Source organism: Scyliorhinus torazame, chromosome 25, assembly GCF_047496885.1.
Source record: "Scyliorhinus torazame isolate Kashiwa2021f chromosome 25, sScyTor2.1, whole genome shotgun sequence".
In the NCBI taxonomy this organism is placed as follows: domain Eukaryota; kingdom Metazoa; phylum Chordata; class Chondrichthyes; order Carcharhiniformes; family Scyliorhinidae; genus Scyliorhinus; species Scyliorhinus torazame.
In genome coordinates this window covers 44,381,670-44,395,583 of record NC_092731.1, presented here as the reverse complement: position 1 = coordinate 44,395,583, position 13,914 = coordinate 44,381,670, and the positions used below count along the sequence as shown (strand labels likewise).

Sequence of the window (13,914 nt, the reverse complement as noted above, 5' to 3'; positions counted from 1 at the left end):
TCAAATATCGCCTCCACCATATCTAGAACCGTCTTGTGACCCCCGTGAGGCAAACCTAATATTTTCCAATCGGAGAAACTCAGACATTTCCCCCAGCCAGGCCGCAACCCCCGCTGGCGCATCTGACCTCCAATTCCAAACAATCCGTCGCCGGTCAATCAGACAGGCGAAGGTTGTGACTTCGGCCCCCCTTCCCCTCCAGCAGGCCCGGCACCTCCAAAACCCAAAGGGTTCCTCATGGGTTTCGGCTTCACCTTGGTCCCCACTGTCCCAGGTAAAATTCCAAACACCGCCTCCCGGAAGCTCTCTGAATTCTCGGAACCTCAGAAAATGCGAACCCGATTCGCCGGCCCATCCGCTACCCCTGGGAAGAACCCACTCATCGAAGCCGGATTTCACATCGGGATTACTCCCTGTGCCACGTACCAGTGAGGCTAGAAATAGGAAGATAGAGCAGCTAAACACGTGGCTAAACAGCTGGTGTAGGAGGGAGGGTTTCCGTTATCTGGACCACTGGGAACTCTTCTGGGGCAGGTGTGACCTATATAAGAAGGAGGGGTTGCATCTAAACTGGAGACGCATAAATATCCTGGCCGCGAGGTTTGCTAGTGTCACACGGGAGGGTTTAAACTAGTATGGCAGGGGGGTGGGCACGGGAGCAATAGGTCAGAAGGTGAGAGCATTGAGGGAGAACTAGGGAATAGGGACAGTGGGGCTCTGAGGCAGAGCAGACAGGGAGAAGTTGCTGTACACAGCGGGTCTGGTGGCCTGAAGTGCATATGTTTTAATGCAAGAAGTATTACGGGTAAGGCAGATGAATTTAGAGCTTGGATGAGTACTTGGAACTATGATGTTGTTGCCATAACAGAGACCTGGTTGAGGGAAGGGCAGGATTGGCAGCTAAACGTTCCAGGATTTAGATGTTTCAGGCGGGATAGAGGGGGATGTAAAAGGGGTGGCGGATTTGCGCTACTGGTTCGGGAGAATATCACAGCTGTACTGTACTGTACACCTCAGAGGGCAGTGAGGCTATATGGGTAGAGATCAGGAATAAGAAGGGTACAGTCACAATGTTGGGGGTTTACTACAGGCCTCCCAACAGCCAGCGGGAGATAGAGGAGCAGATAGGTAGACAGATTTTGGAAAAGAGTAAAAACAACAGGGTTGTGGTGATGGGAGACTTCAACTTCCTCAATATTGACTGGGACTCACTTAGTGCCAGGGGCTTAGACGGGGCGGAGTTTGTATGGAGCATCCAGGAGGGCTTCTTAAAACAATATGTAGACAGTCCAACTAGGGAAGGGGCGGTACTGTACCTGGTATTGGGGAATGAGCCCGGCCAGGTGGTAGAAGTTTCAGTAGGGGAGCATTTCGGGAACAGTGACCACAATTCAGTAAGTTTTAAAGTGCTGGTGGACAAGGATAAGAGTGGTGCTAGGATGAATGTGCAAAATTGGGGGAAGGCTAATTATAACAATATTAGGCGGGAACTGAAGAACATAGATTGGGGGCGGATGTTTGAGGGCAAATCAACATCTGACATGTGGGAGGCTTTCAAGTGTCAGGTGAAAGGAACTCAGGACCAGCATTTTCCTGTGAGGAAGAAGGATAAATACGTCAATTTTCGGGAACTTTGGATAACGAGAGATATTGTAGACCTCGTCAAAAAGCAAAAGGAGGCATTGGTCAGGGCTAAAAGGCTGGGAACAGACGAAGCCTGTGTGGAATATAAGGAAAGTAGGAAAGAACTTAAGCAAGGAGCCAGGAGGGTAGAAGGGGTCACGAAAAGTCATTCGCAAATAGGGTGAAGGAAAATCCTAAGGCTTTTTACATGTACATAAAAAGCAAGAGGGTAGCCAGGGAAAGGGTTGGCACACTGAAGGACAGGCAAGGGAATCTATGTGTGGAGCCAGAGGAAATGGATGAGGTGCTAAATGAATACTTTGCATCAGTATTCACCAAAGAGAAGGAATTGGTAGATGTTGAGTCTGGAGAAGGGTGTGTAGATAGCCTGTGTCACATTGAGATCCAAAAAGACGAGGTGTTGGGTGTCTTAAAAAATATTAAGGTAGATAAGTCCCCAGGGCCTGATGGGATCTACCCCAGAATACTGAAGGAGGCTGGAGAGGAAATTGCTGAGGCCTTGACAGAAATCTTTGGATCCTCGCTGTCTTCAGGGGATGTCCCGGAGGACTGGAGAATAGCCAATGTTGTTCCTCTGTTTAAGAAGGGTAGCAAGGATAATCCCGGGAACTACAGGGCGGTGAGCCTTACTTCAGTGGTAGGGAAATTACTGGAGAGAATTCTTCGAGACAGGATCTACTCCCATTTGGAAGCAAATGGACGTATTAGTGAGAGGCAGCATGGTTTTGTGAAGGGGAGGTTGTGTCTCACTAACTTGATAGAGTTTTTCGAGGAGGTCACAAAGATGATTGATGCAGGTAGGGCAGTGGATGTTGTCTATATGGACTTCAGTAAGGCCTTTGACAAGGTCCCTCATGGTAGACTAGTACAAAGGTGAAGTCACACGGGATCAGGGGTGAGCTGGCAAGCTGGATACAGAACTGGCTAGGTCATAGAAGGCAGAGAGTAGCAATGGAAGGATGCTTTTCTAATTGGAGGGCTGTGACCAGTGGTGTTCCACAGGGATCAGTGGCACACCTCAACACCTTTGCTGTTTGTAGTATATATAAATGATTTGGAGGAAAATGGAACTGGTCTGATTAGTAAGTTTGCAGACGACACAAAGGTTGGTGGAATTGCGGATAGCGATGAGGACTGTCGGAGGATACAGCAGGATTTAGATTGTTTGGAGACTTGGGCAGAGAGATGGCAGATGGAGTTTAATCCGGACAAATGTGAGGTAATGCATTTGGAAGGTCTAATGCAGGTAGGGAATATACAGTGAATGGTAGAACCCTCAAGAGTATTGAAAGTCAAAGAGATCTAGGAGTAAAGGTCCACAGGTCACTGAAAGGGGCAACACAGGCGGAGAAGGTAGTCAAGAAGGCATCCGGCATGCTTGCCTTCATTGGCCGGGGCATTGAGTATAAGAATTGGCAAGTCATGTTGCAGCTATATAGAACCTTAGTTAGGCCACACTTGGAGTATAGTGTTCAATTCTGGTCGCCACACTACCAGAAGGATGTGGAGGCTTTAGAGAGGGTGCAGAAGAGATTTACCAGAATGTTGCCTGGTATGGAGGGCATTAGCTATGTGGAGAGGTTGAATAAACTCGGTTTTTTCTCACTGGAACGAAGGAGGTTGAGGGGTGACCTGATAGAGGTCTACAAAATTATGAGGGGCATGGACAGAGTGGATAGTCAGAGGCTTTTCCCCGGGGTAGGAGGGGTCAATTACTAGGGGGCATAGGTTTAAGGTGAGAGGGGCAAGGTTTAGAGTAGATGTACGAGGCAAGTTTTTTAAACAGAGGGTAGTGGGTGCCTGGAACTCGCTACCGGAGGAAGTGGTGGAAGCAGCGATGATAGTGACATTTAAGGGGCATCTTGACAAATACATGAATAGGATGGGAATAGAGGGATACGGACCCAGGAAGTGTAGAAGATTGTAGTTTAGTCGGGCAGCATGGTCGGCACGGGCTTGGAGGGCCGAAGGGCCTGTTCCTGTGCTGTACATTTCTTTGTTCTTTGTTCTAACACTGACATCTGGTCCGATTTAAAGTGCCTCCTCAGCTGAATCCAAATCTTGATGGTTGAGTCCACAACCGGATACTTCCCCAGGGCAATGTGGCAATAAGCATGGCCCTCAAACTTGATGCCCTACTGGACTCCTGCTGCAACCTGATCCATTCTACTTCCGTTCAGACCCCCCCCCCCCCTCCCCCCTCCCCAACCCACCAACGCTTCACCTTCTCCACATTTGCGACGCAATAGTTGTGTATCAGGTTCAGGAGCCTCATTCCTCCTGTCCGCCTTTGTAGCAGAGCCCTCATCACCCTCAGTATCTTCCCTGCCAACACAAATCCCGAATCCAGCGCCTCCATCTGCCGCAAAAAGCGCCTTGGAGAGAAACATCAGGAGGAAATGAAAAACAAAGAGGAACGTTGGCAACACATTCATCTTCAGGAAATGCACCCTCTCTGCCAACGTCAAGTTTAACATATCCCACATTTTACAGAGCCCATTCACCTCTTCCACTAAGCCTCTCAAGTTCTGCCGTTGCATTGTGGCCCACTCATGCGTTACCTGAATCCCCAGATACCTAAACTCTCCCTTGCTATGGTAAATGGTAACCCCGGCACGCCACTTTCACCGGGAACACTTCACACGTTCCGACATTCAACCCACAGCCGGAAAAAAGCCCCGTTTGTCTCCAAGGAACCTATAATTGCCCCCATACTTTCCAACTGGTCCGGCACAAACAACAACAGGCCGGAAGCATACCGTGATACTTGGTGCTACCTAGCCCCATCACAGTCCCTCACCACTCAGCTGACAACCGAAAGGACATCGCCAAGGACTCGCTTACCAACGCTAATAACAATGGCGATCGTAGGCGCTCCTGCTTCGTCCCCATATGCAACCGAAAATACGCCAAAATTATCGCATTCGTTCGAACAGTCGCCATGGTGGACACATGCAGCAAAGGAACCGGTGCCACATATTTCTGTCTAAACCCAAAACTTCCCAGAATTTCAAACAGGCACCTCCATTTTATCTGGTCAAATGCCTTCTCTGTATTGATGGCCATTATCACTTCTGGCTCCCGTTCCCTCGACGGAGTCATAATTACATTCAACGGCCTCCTAATGTTACTGGGGAGCTGCCTCACATGTGCAAAATCCGTTTGGTCCTCGGAGACCACCTCCGGGACACGCCACTCCAAGACCTTCGCAGGAGTTTCACGTCCGTGTTTGGCAACGAAATGGACCTGTGGGACCCACACTCCAGTGCGTCTTTCCCATTTTTTGTGATCAATGAAATCGACGCCTGCACTAACGTAGCTGACATCTCACCGTTTTCACCGCCTCACTAAACATACCCACCATGTGTGGGGTCTACCTCATCGCAACCTGCTTGTAACACTGCGCCGGAAAGCTACCCGCCCCCGTGGCATTCCACAACTGCACCCTATGAATACACTCCATCAACTCAAATAATTTTTGGGGGCTGGTTTAGCGCACTGGGCTAAATCGCTGGCTGTTAAAGCAGAACCAGCAGCACGGTTCGATTCCCGTACTAGCCTCCCCGAACAGGCGCTGGAATGTGGCGACTAGGGGCTTTTCACAGTAACTTCATTGAAGCCGACTTGTGACAATAAGCCATTTTCATTTCCTCTCACCCACGAAACCGCCCCATATCCTCCACTTCCCCACCGACCCAGTCCTATACAGCACCTCGTAGAAAGCCTTAACAACTTCATTTATCGTCTCCGGCTCCAACGCCACCTCCCCCTTCTCTGCCCTCGCCTGGAAACTTTCCACCAAACGCTGCCTGACACCACTCCTGGTGAAGCCACATACGATCGCCTTCTCCCCATATTCACACCTTACCGTCCTCGCGCTCCACATCAGCTCCGCTGCCATACATCCTTTCAACCGGTCAAACTGCCCTTGCAACTACTTCCCCTCTGTCAACAGCACCTTCGTGGGTGCCGCCGAGTTTCTCCTCTCCACCTCAAATATCTTGTCCAACAACGCGAGTGTTTCTCCCACTTCATCCTATCCCTGTGGTTCTTGAAGAAAATAATTTTCGCTTGGACCACCAGCTTCACTGTCTCTGACAACGTAGCTGCTGACTCCTCGCCATTCTGGTTCAGCTCCACATATTCCTTAATTTACATTCTCACCTTCCTACAAAACTCTTTAACAGCAAAAATTCCCGAGTCCACCCCCAGTTCTGGCCTCTCCACCTGTTCCAAACAAAGCCTCACATCTAACTAGCGTGGCACATGGTCTGAGATCACAATCCCTGCACAGCCCATTCCAAACATCCCCATCAACACCACCCAGCTCACTACAAAAAAAATCAACCCTGGAATACACCCTGTACACATGCGAGAAGAAGAAATATTTCCTTCCTCCCAGGATCCCTAACGTCCCATTCCCATTCTTATCGTGAACTCTTCCAGCTCGTTCGCCATTCTCACTCTTCCCATTGACTTGCGGCTCGACCTACCCAATCTCGGCTCATTATACAATTATACTCCCTCTCCTCACCCTCCCACCTTTCCATGATTAAATGGTGAGAATCGAGATAGGCAGTCGTTTCGAGTAACATCTTTACAAGACAATCATCGCCCCAATTAGACAAATACACATTTACCAACACCACCCTTCGAACAACACACTGTCTATCACATACCTCTCCACCGTCCCCCGGGCCGCGTATCTCCCTGGCCCTGGAAACCCCGGCTGCTGGCTCAACAAAATGACCACACACTTGACTTCGAAACAAAAAACGAGTGAAGCATTTGTCTCATCCATTCCTTCTTCAGCCTCGTCTCATCTTTCACGTGGAGATGCATCGACTGCAAGAAAATCAACTCCACTCTCAAGCTAATCAGGTGTCCAAACACCCAGGAATTCGTGACCAGTTAATTCAGCCCGCGGCCATTCCATGTCACGATTCTCATCGGAGTTTTATGCATCCACCCCACTCTGTGTCCGCCATCACCACATTTGAGCTCCACTTCACCAGTTCCAACTCTTAAACCGTGCCCTTCCAAAATGGTCCTCCGCTCTACCCATATCTGCACTCATGCCCCATACCTGCCATGTCGCATTCCCAGCTCCTGCCTCGCCAACGCCACCTCCACCCTTCCCTCCCCCCAACCCTGGCCGAACATCGCAGCCTCCCTAAACCCACTGCACTCCTGTTCACTGTCATTGCTGACTCGCGTGGCGCTTCCTGCCCAAAGGCTTTCTCCAACACGCCCATCCCTCCCCCCACACAAAGTAGCGCAACAGGCACCCAATGACCATAAAAGTTTCAAAGCTATCAGCACATCCCAAAAAGCACCAACAATTCAAACTAAACAAAAAAATCATCAAAAACACAAAATACACCCCAAAATAAGTAGTAGGGGAGACGCAATCACCCCCTTCAAAATTTTCAACTGCTTAAATCCCCCCCCCCCCCCCACATCGGAAAACAAGAGCAAAAATAACACCCAACTACCATAGACAGAACTCTTCCATACAAAGTCATCATTCAGCGCTCCCCCACCTCATGATCCTTGGTAAAGGCCTTCACCTACACCAGCATCCTAAAGTAACATTCACTGCCATCATAGGTTATCGAGAGTTTGGCCGGGGACAACAGGCCGAATCGAGTCTGTCACCGGTGCAGGAGTTCCTTGGCCTTTTTTAACCCCAACTCCGCCCCCAAATCCTGCTAAATCTGGATTATATTTCGCTCCCATTCACAGACCCGTTTCGCCCTGTCCCACCTCAGTATCTATTCCATGTCCAGAAACTTGAACATCCGCACAATCACTGCCCGCCGGAACTCCCCTGCTCTCGGCTTCTGCCTCAAGGACCAATGAGCCTGGTGCACCTCTGCAGCCTTGTCCAATACCTTGTCCTCCATCATCCTGGCCAACATCCTCACAACATTGTTCGTGGTGCGCCATCCCGCCACGCCCTCCGGCAGACCCACTATCTGCAGGTTTTGTCGCCTGGGTTTCTTGTCTTAGTCCTCCACATTCGAACACAGGGACTTGCGCATATCCCCAGGATGTCCACCTCTACCTCCAAAGGCACAATAAAGTTACTCCGTTCGGACACCACCTATCCACCGCCTGGAATGTCGCCTTCTTTGTTTAGAGGCATTTTACCACCCGTTCCAGTAGCCTTCGAACAGTAGCTGTGCAATTTCTTACTTTGCTGCTGAAACCCTTCTTTAATGGAGCCCATCAAATGCTCCACCTTCCGATTTCCCGTCGATGCCTACCCTTCCCCGTGCACCACTTTCATAATTGGTACTGCATCACGAGTCTCCTCCATCTCGTTCAGCGTGCCTGTGACTGTCTTCAGCCGGGTCAGAAAGCCCGTAAACATGCCCATCCAATGGAGAACTACTTCCACTACACTCCCCTCCCCGCATTCCAGCCGAATCTACCCAAAGCACGTATAAAACGAGCCAAAACCAACAACTTCAAGCAGGAGCCGCCCGAGATGCGACCACTCACTCCATGGCCGCCTCCCGAAGTCCTGGGCTAAGTTTCTGAGTTACGACCCACACATCCATCACTTGCAGTCGATAGCTCATTGAATTAAGATACATTTTGTCGTTTGAACGATTTCCTCTCCTTTCTCTGATTTCCTCCGGGCCTGTGGGGAAGTTGCTGGAAGCCATGTGCTGTACTGAAGGAAAATGGATGAGAAAATTGGTGCAGTGACGCATTCTTCTTTGACTGTAGTTTTTACCGAACGTTGTTTGCGCGGATTCACTTGCTGCCGATCACTGACTGCATGCGACCCTGTAGTAGGCAGAGGATGGCGACGCATATGTGTTAGCAGCCACACTTGAGGAGAATGTTCCACGAATTCTCATGGCTCAAAGAGTGAACGACTTTCCCGATGTTGTACTTTTCAATCTTTCTTTCATAGTAGCGGCTTTGGGACCAGGTGGCTGTGGCTCCCACAAACCCTTCGCTCCCTGACTAACTCATTGGTAAGGTTGTCAAATACACATTTCTTCTCTAAGATTTTCAAGGTTTCCATATCGAATTGTATTGATTGATCTGCTCTTTGGTTTGTTGAATTAATAGCGTGCCTTTTGAGTAGTGTGAACTATTTTTCATTATGGCGGAATGAATTAAATAACGGGACCTTATTTAAATGCAGAGAGATTTCGGAACCAGCAGGGGCAAAGGGATCAGTCTGTCCTTCCATGCGAATCGCAAGCAAATTCGGCCGATACATAGATTGGGTGGTAAGGCAAATGAAAGGTTGTTGTTTGTCGCAAAGTGAACAGAATAGAATGTTTTACTACATTTGGCGTAAGTAAGACTACCTTCTGAAAGCCGGTTAGGGGTGGGCAATAAATGCTGGCCGAGCCAGTTACGCCCATATCCCGTAAATGAGGAAAGAAAAAACGTGTTGTGAAAGGTGATTGGAATCTGTCTTTCAAACAGCAGGAAACAGTTGAATCGGCTGTGCCTATATCCATTGACAGAATAATGAAAGGTTAACATGGTTACACGTATGAGAGACTGAGGGGGTTCACAATGTGGCGCTGTAGAATATTCCCCTTGTGGGAGAACCCATAACTAGGTGACACCGTTAAGTAAATTAATGGAACTTCCATTCAAGTCTGAGAAGAGGGAATGTTTAATCTTGACCAGAGAGCCGTTAGTTCTGTCAACTCGCTTTCTCAGAGATCGGTGAATTTAAATAGTTGTAAGAAAGAGGTAGATATGTTATTGACGTCCAAGGGAGTCAAAGTTTATTGGAGTGGGCAGGTGTATAGATTTGCGGCCACATTAGGGTCAGCAGTGATATTTTTGAATGGCGGAACAGGCTTGAGGGACTGAATAGTCGCCTCCTTCCCCTGATTCGGAAGTTCTAAGTTTTGTTTCTCCATCGATTTCCACTATTTTGTTGTCTGTAGACTGTACTTAATAGTTTTGTTTAACCTTTGGTAGATTTTATCCCTGTCCATTTAGTCATTTTTTGTGTTCTTGATCACTGCGGCTATTTTGTACTATTTTTCCATCATCCCTAATAACTGAATCTACTTTATAGAAATAGTTTGTGCACTGTAATATTTAATTTTCAGCTCTGTTTGCTTCACAACAGCGGCTAGTAATTATGGTGCAATCTTTTGATTCCAATTAAAAAAAACATTGATGCAACCACGTGGTTATTCCACCGTGTATACATTATTGAATCTCTTAAATTATGCAGAGAGCTCTCTTGTGTTGTTAAATGAGCTATCTTCTCCAGATAAATGGACCAAGCATTGAAAATTATTGAGAAGGCATGTTATCTGATCCTTGCCATCATTGGTGTTCCTGGTATGTGATTTTCACCTCTGTAGTTTTGTGAAGTTATGCTGAACTAGATTCCGATTGCACTCCATGAGTGATACTGTCCCGTGTTCATCTCCTAGACACAGGATCAATGATATAATTTTCTGGAGTTAAATAACCCGAAGTAGCAGTAACTTTTGATTCCATTGCCTCAACATCTGTTTGTAATTCATTGGCTCTCAAAATGATTACATTAGCAGAACAGAGCGTAATGTGGAATCAGATATCGCTGCAAGAAACATTCTGCGGGTAATTTCAGTCGTCTTGCCATTTGCTGTAGAATTCGATTGCAAGTTGGTCACCAACTGGAGTGGACCACTTGCTATCAGTTGGAAGAAATTAAAGCTGGTATCGGACATTGCAAAATTGCACTGAGGATTGGTCATGAAATGAAATGGGCAAGGTGGTGGATGTGAAGATAGTAGGATAGTGCATTGTGACGAGGACGTGAGTACTCTGAAAAATTATGTGGATACATTAACTGAGTGGGTAAAAATGGCAGATGGAGGATAATGTTGTCTAACGTCCACTTTCATAACTTAATACAGATGGATCTGTGTATCCTTCTGCGTGGATCACAAAGTTTATATGCAGGGAAACAATTAATTGGGAACACAAATGGACACTTGTCGTTTATTGCAAGGGAAATTAATGTACTGAAGCGTTGCCACAGTTTCGCAGGGCATTGGAGAGATCATATCGGGTTTACCGTCAACATATGTGGTGTCCTTTTGTCAAGGAATTGCATAATTGCATTGAAGCAGTTCCAAGAAAGTTGACTCGACTGATATTTAGGATGACGGGGCTATCTTGTGATGAAAGGGTGGAAGATTGAGGTTGCGACCATGGGTTTGAGAACAATTTAAGCTGGCCTTACCTTGAGGCATTTGACAAACTGGTTTGCTGAAACATGTGTTTCTCCGTGTGGGAGAGGCCAGAACAAGGAAACATTAAAAAAAATTAAAAGGTCTCCTGTTTAAGATGGCGAGGGCAGATTGATTTTCTCTCAAAGGCTCGTGAATCTGTAGAACTCTCTCTTGCCTGCAGAGCAATGGCGGCTGGATCATTGAATATTTAAAGTTGATTATATATAGATTATTTATTAGCCAGGGCATTAAAGTGCATTGGAAGCAGGCTGGGGAGGTAGGCAGGATAGTGGCGCTAAGTGCTCAGTCAGATCAGAATGGCGGAGCCGACTCCAGGAACCGGGTGGTTTACTCGCTCTCCTAATTTTAACATTCGTATGTTGGTTCAACTTTGAAATTGCTTATTTACATAAATGATCTGGCCGTTTCATTAACGGTTCTCTGCATGAAAAATTCTTGAATAAATATCCAAAGTGAAAAGCTTTGTAGATATTTGATTCCATGTTCAATGTAAACCGTGTTGATATTGTGCTATTCCTGGTGATCTACACCAAAGTAAACTGGTATTAAATATTCACTGACTGATTAACAGAAGGATAATGCCTCTTCAAATCTGTGTAATTGTTCTTTCTTACTCTGAGAATGGTGATTGTGAACTCCTGTGTGCAGTTGAAGAGCTGATTCATCAGAATTCCACCAACACAGTTTTGGGAAAGCATTTTCATGTCAGTAACGGCAAAGCAATGGGAAAGTCAGACTGAGCTTTGCGGTGCAAGTGCCCTTTGAGAACACTGTCAACGACACGTTCCATCACTTTTGTGATCAACAACAGATGATCAGTCATTGTCAAGCTTGGCCTCGAGTCGAGTATAGAGGGCTCTCGAGCAAGAATCGGAACTAGGGCGGTTTAGAATATAATACTGATATTTATAGTATTTCTGTTCTATAATGAGTGGAGTCCAATCCGTTACTGCAGAGGATGGGAAGTGGTCTATCTCCAAAACTGGGTTAACATCCAGCGTCCTGCATTGGGGTCCTCTGCCCGTTAGAGCTGATGGAGGGTGATAGGAAATGGTGAGGTTTGTGTCACATTCGCAATCCAGACAGGTTCATAGGTTGAGCCCTGTGACGTGAGAGATCTGGGCAATGTCAAATTCCTTGCTGGATACAGGGAATAGCATCCAATCCTGGGGATGAGACCAGTGTCGTGTGATGTCGAATCCCTCGAGATATTAGAGAAGATGTTCAGAACTTGTCGCCGATCCTGAACCACAGCTGGACTGTGTTGGTAAATGGTCCAGATTCCTGAATTGTTTTTTGAGTTTTGAAAGGTTTTGATCCGGGTTGCTCGCATTATTGGTGCTATTAACCTTGTGGCTCTGAACATCCTTTGGCCAAAATATGTATTGTGAGCGACGGCGTGGAGCGTGGGGAGCTACCCCACATAAGGTATCACGATCCTGGGAGGCTTCGAACCATCCAGCTGATGTATCCATGTGGGAGGAACACTTCAGATCGACAATTCTTTGTATCTGTGTGTGACCTGGGTTCATGTTAAATTGTGAAAGAGAATAAGCCAGAGATTTAATTTGTCATCCCGCCTCCTGGTGGTGGTGACAGATCCATGTCACAATCTGTTAACGTCGCAATTTAATGGGTTGCAGGTAGTTGGAGTCAGCGGTTGAGATTTTAAAAAATGTCCGACTAGCCCTAAATCCATTTGTTTAATTGTTGCTATAGACCAGCAGTTGCTACGTTGATCTGACAAGACGAATATTTCAGCACGTAATGTCGAATCATTTCGTTCCATTTAATTCCCACAGTTAATTTGCTTGCAATCGTGATCCTGTCCAGAGGAAAATGCGGCCTCTCCACCTGCACAACTCGGTACTTGGTGGCCATGGCAACGGCGGATCTTCTGGTCATTATTACTGAGGTCATTCTGAGGCAAAATATTGGCTCTCATTTTCCGAGATCATTCCTGAATATCACACCTGTGTGCAGTGTTATCGTTGTCCTGAGCCGCGCAGCTACAGACTGTTCTGTCTGGTTCACAGTATCTTTCTCCTTTGATCGTTTTGTGGCCATTTGCTGCAAGAAATTAAAAACAAAATATTGCACCAACAATACTGCGGCAGTGGTTCTGGCAACAAGTTGTACTTTTCTCTGCATAAAGAACATTGCTTTCTACTTTGCAATTGAACCTGGAGAGATAATTAACCATATACCGTGGTTCTGTTATTTAAAGCCAAGTTATTTTGTGCAACCAGGCTGGATGGGATTTGACTGGTTTGATACTGTTTTAACACCATTGCTCCCGTTTGTTTTAATTCTGTTTCTCAATGCCTTGACTGTGAGACACATATTAGTGGCCAGTCGAGTCCGTAAGGGACTGAGGGTACAGAGAAAGGGAGAAACTCACATTGACCAAGAGATGGAGAGCAGAAGGAAGTCTTTGATTTTACTCTTCACTATTTCGGGCAGCTTCATACTTCTGTGGTTGATATATGTTGTGGGGTTCCTATATTATATAATCCCAGGAGCAATTCCCGAGGGTTACAACGATTCTGATTATATATTTCGTCAAGTTGGATTTATGCTGCGGAGTCTGAGTTGCTGCACAAACACATTTATCTATGCAGTGATCCAGTCCAAATTTAGGGAGCAGCTCCAAAGTGTGGTGAAATATCCGGTTACCTCAATTATGCAATTACTTCAAAGACACAATTAAGAACTCCCTCAAGAGGGGCCCCAGTTGTTTTTTCGCAGTGCGTGAGTACAATATTTCGCCCCAGATTCGGTAGTGATTTTATGTCAAAGAGCAATTCAAATGAGCCATGTGGTGACAGCAGTAGGACTGGATGTCAGGGGAAGGGGCCGGGCTGGAGAGACAGATCGGCCGCACAAAACAGTGGAGTGAACGGAAAGACGCGCCATCGTTTATTTCTACTCGGCCGAATCTCAGCTGCAGACATTATCTCAGGAAGGGAAACAAAACCTAGTGTTCATCTACAAGCCAGAGAGCTGAAGATACTGCAAATCGTCTGTCTCA

The 13,914-nt window shown here is 46.9% G+C and overlaps 1 protein-coding gene across 1 annotated transcript; it reads left to right on the top strand.

Annotated features, from left to right (window-relative positions):
• The first annotated feature begins 9,914 nt into the window (after positions 1–9,914).
• LOC140402255 (probable G-protein coupled receptor 139) lies at positions 9,915–13,593 on the top strand. Its single transcript, XM_072489885.1, has 2 exons — positions 9,915–9,981; positions 12,686–13,593. Exons 1-2 carry the CDS (start codon positions 9,915–9,917, stop codon positions 13,591–13,593), a joined length of 975 nt encoding a protein of 324 aa, XP_072345986.1.
• Positions 13,594–13,914: the final 321 nt, after the last annotated feature.

Excerpts from the sequence above, each read along its gene's own strand:
- LOC140402255 (XM_072489885.1), top strand. The coding sequence starts at position 9,915 with ATGGACCAAGCATTGAAAATTATTGAGAAGGCATGTTATCTGATCCTT. Across the intron at positions 9,982-12,685 it reads TGCCATCATTGGTGTTCCTG|TTAATTTGCTTGCAATCGTG; the intron begins GTATGTGATTTT and ends TAATTCCCACAG.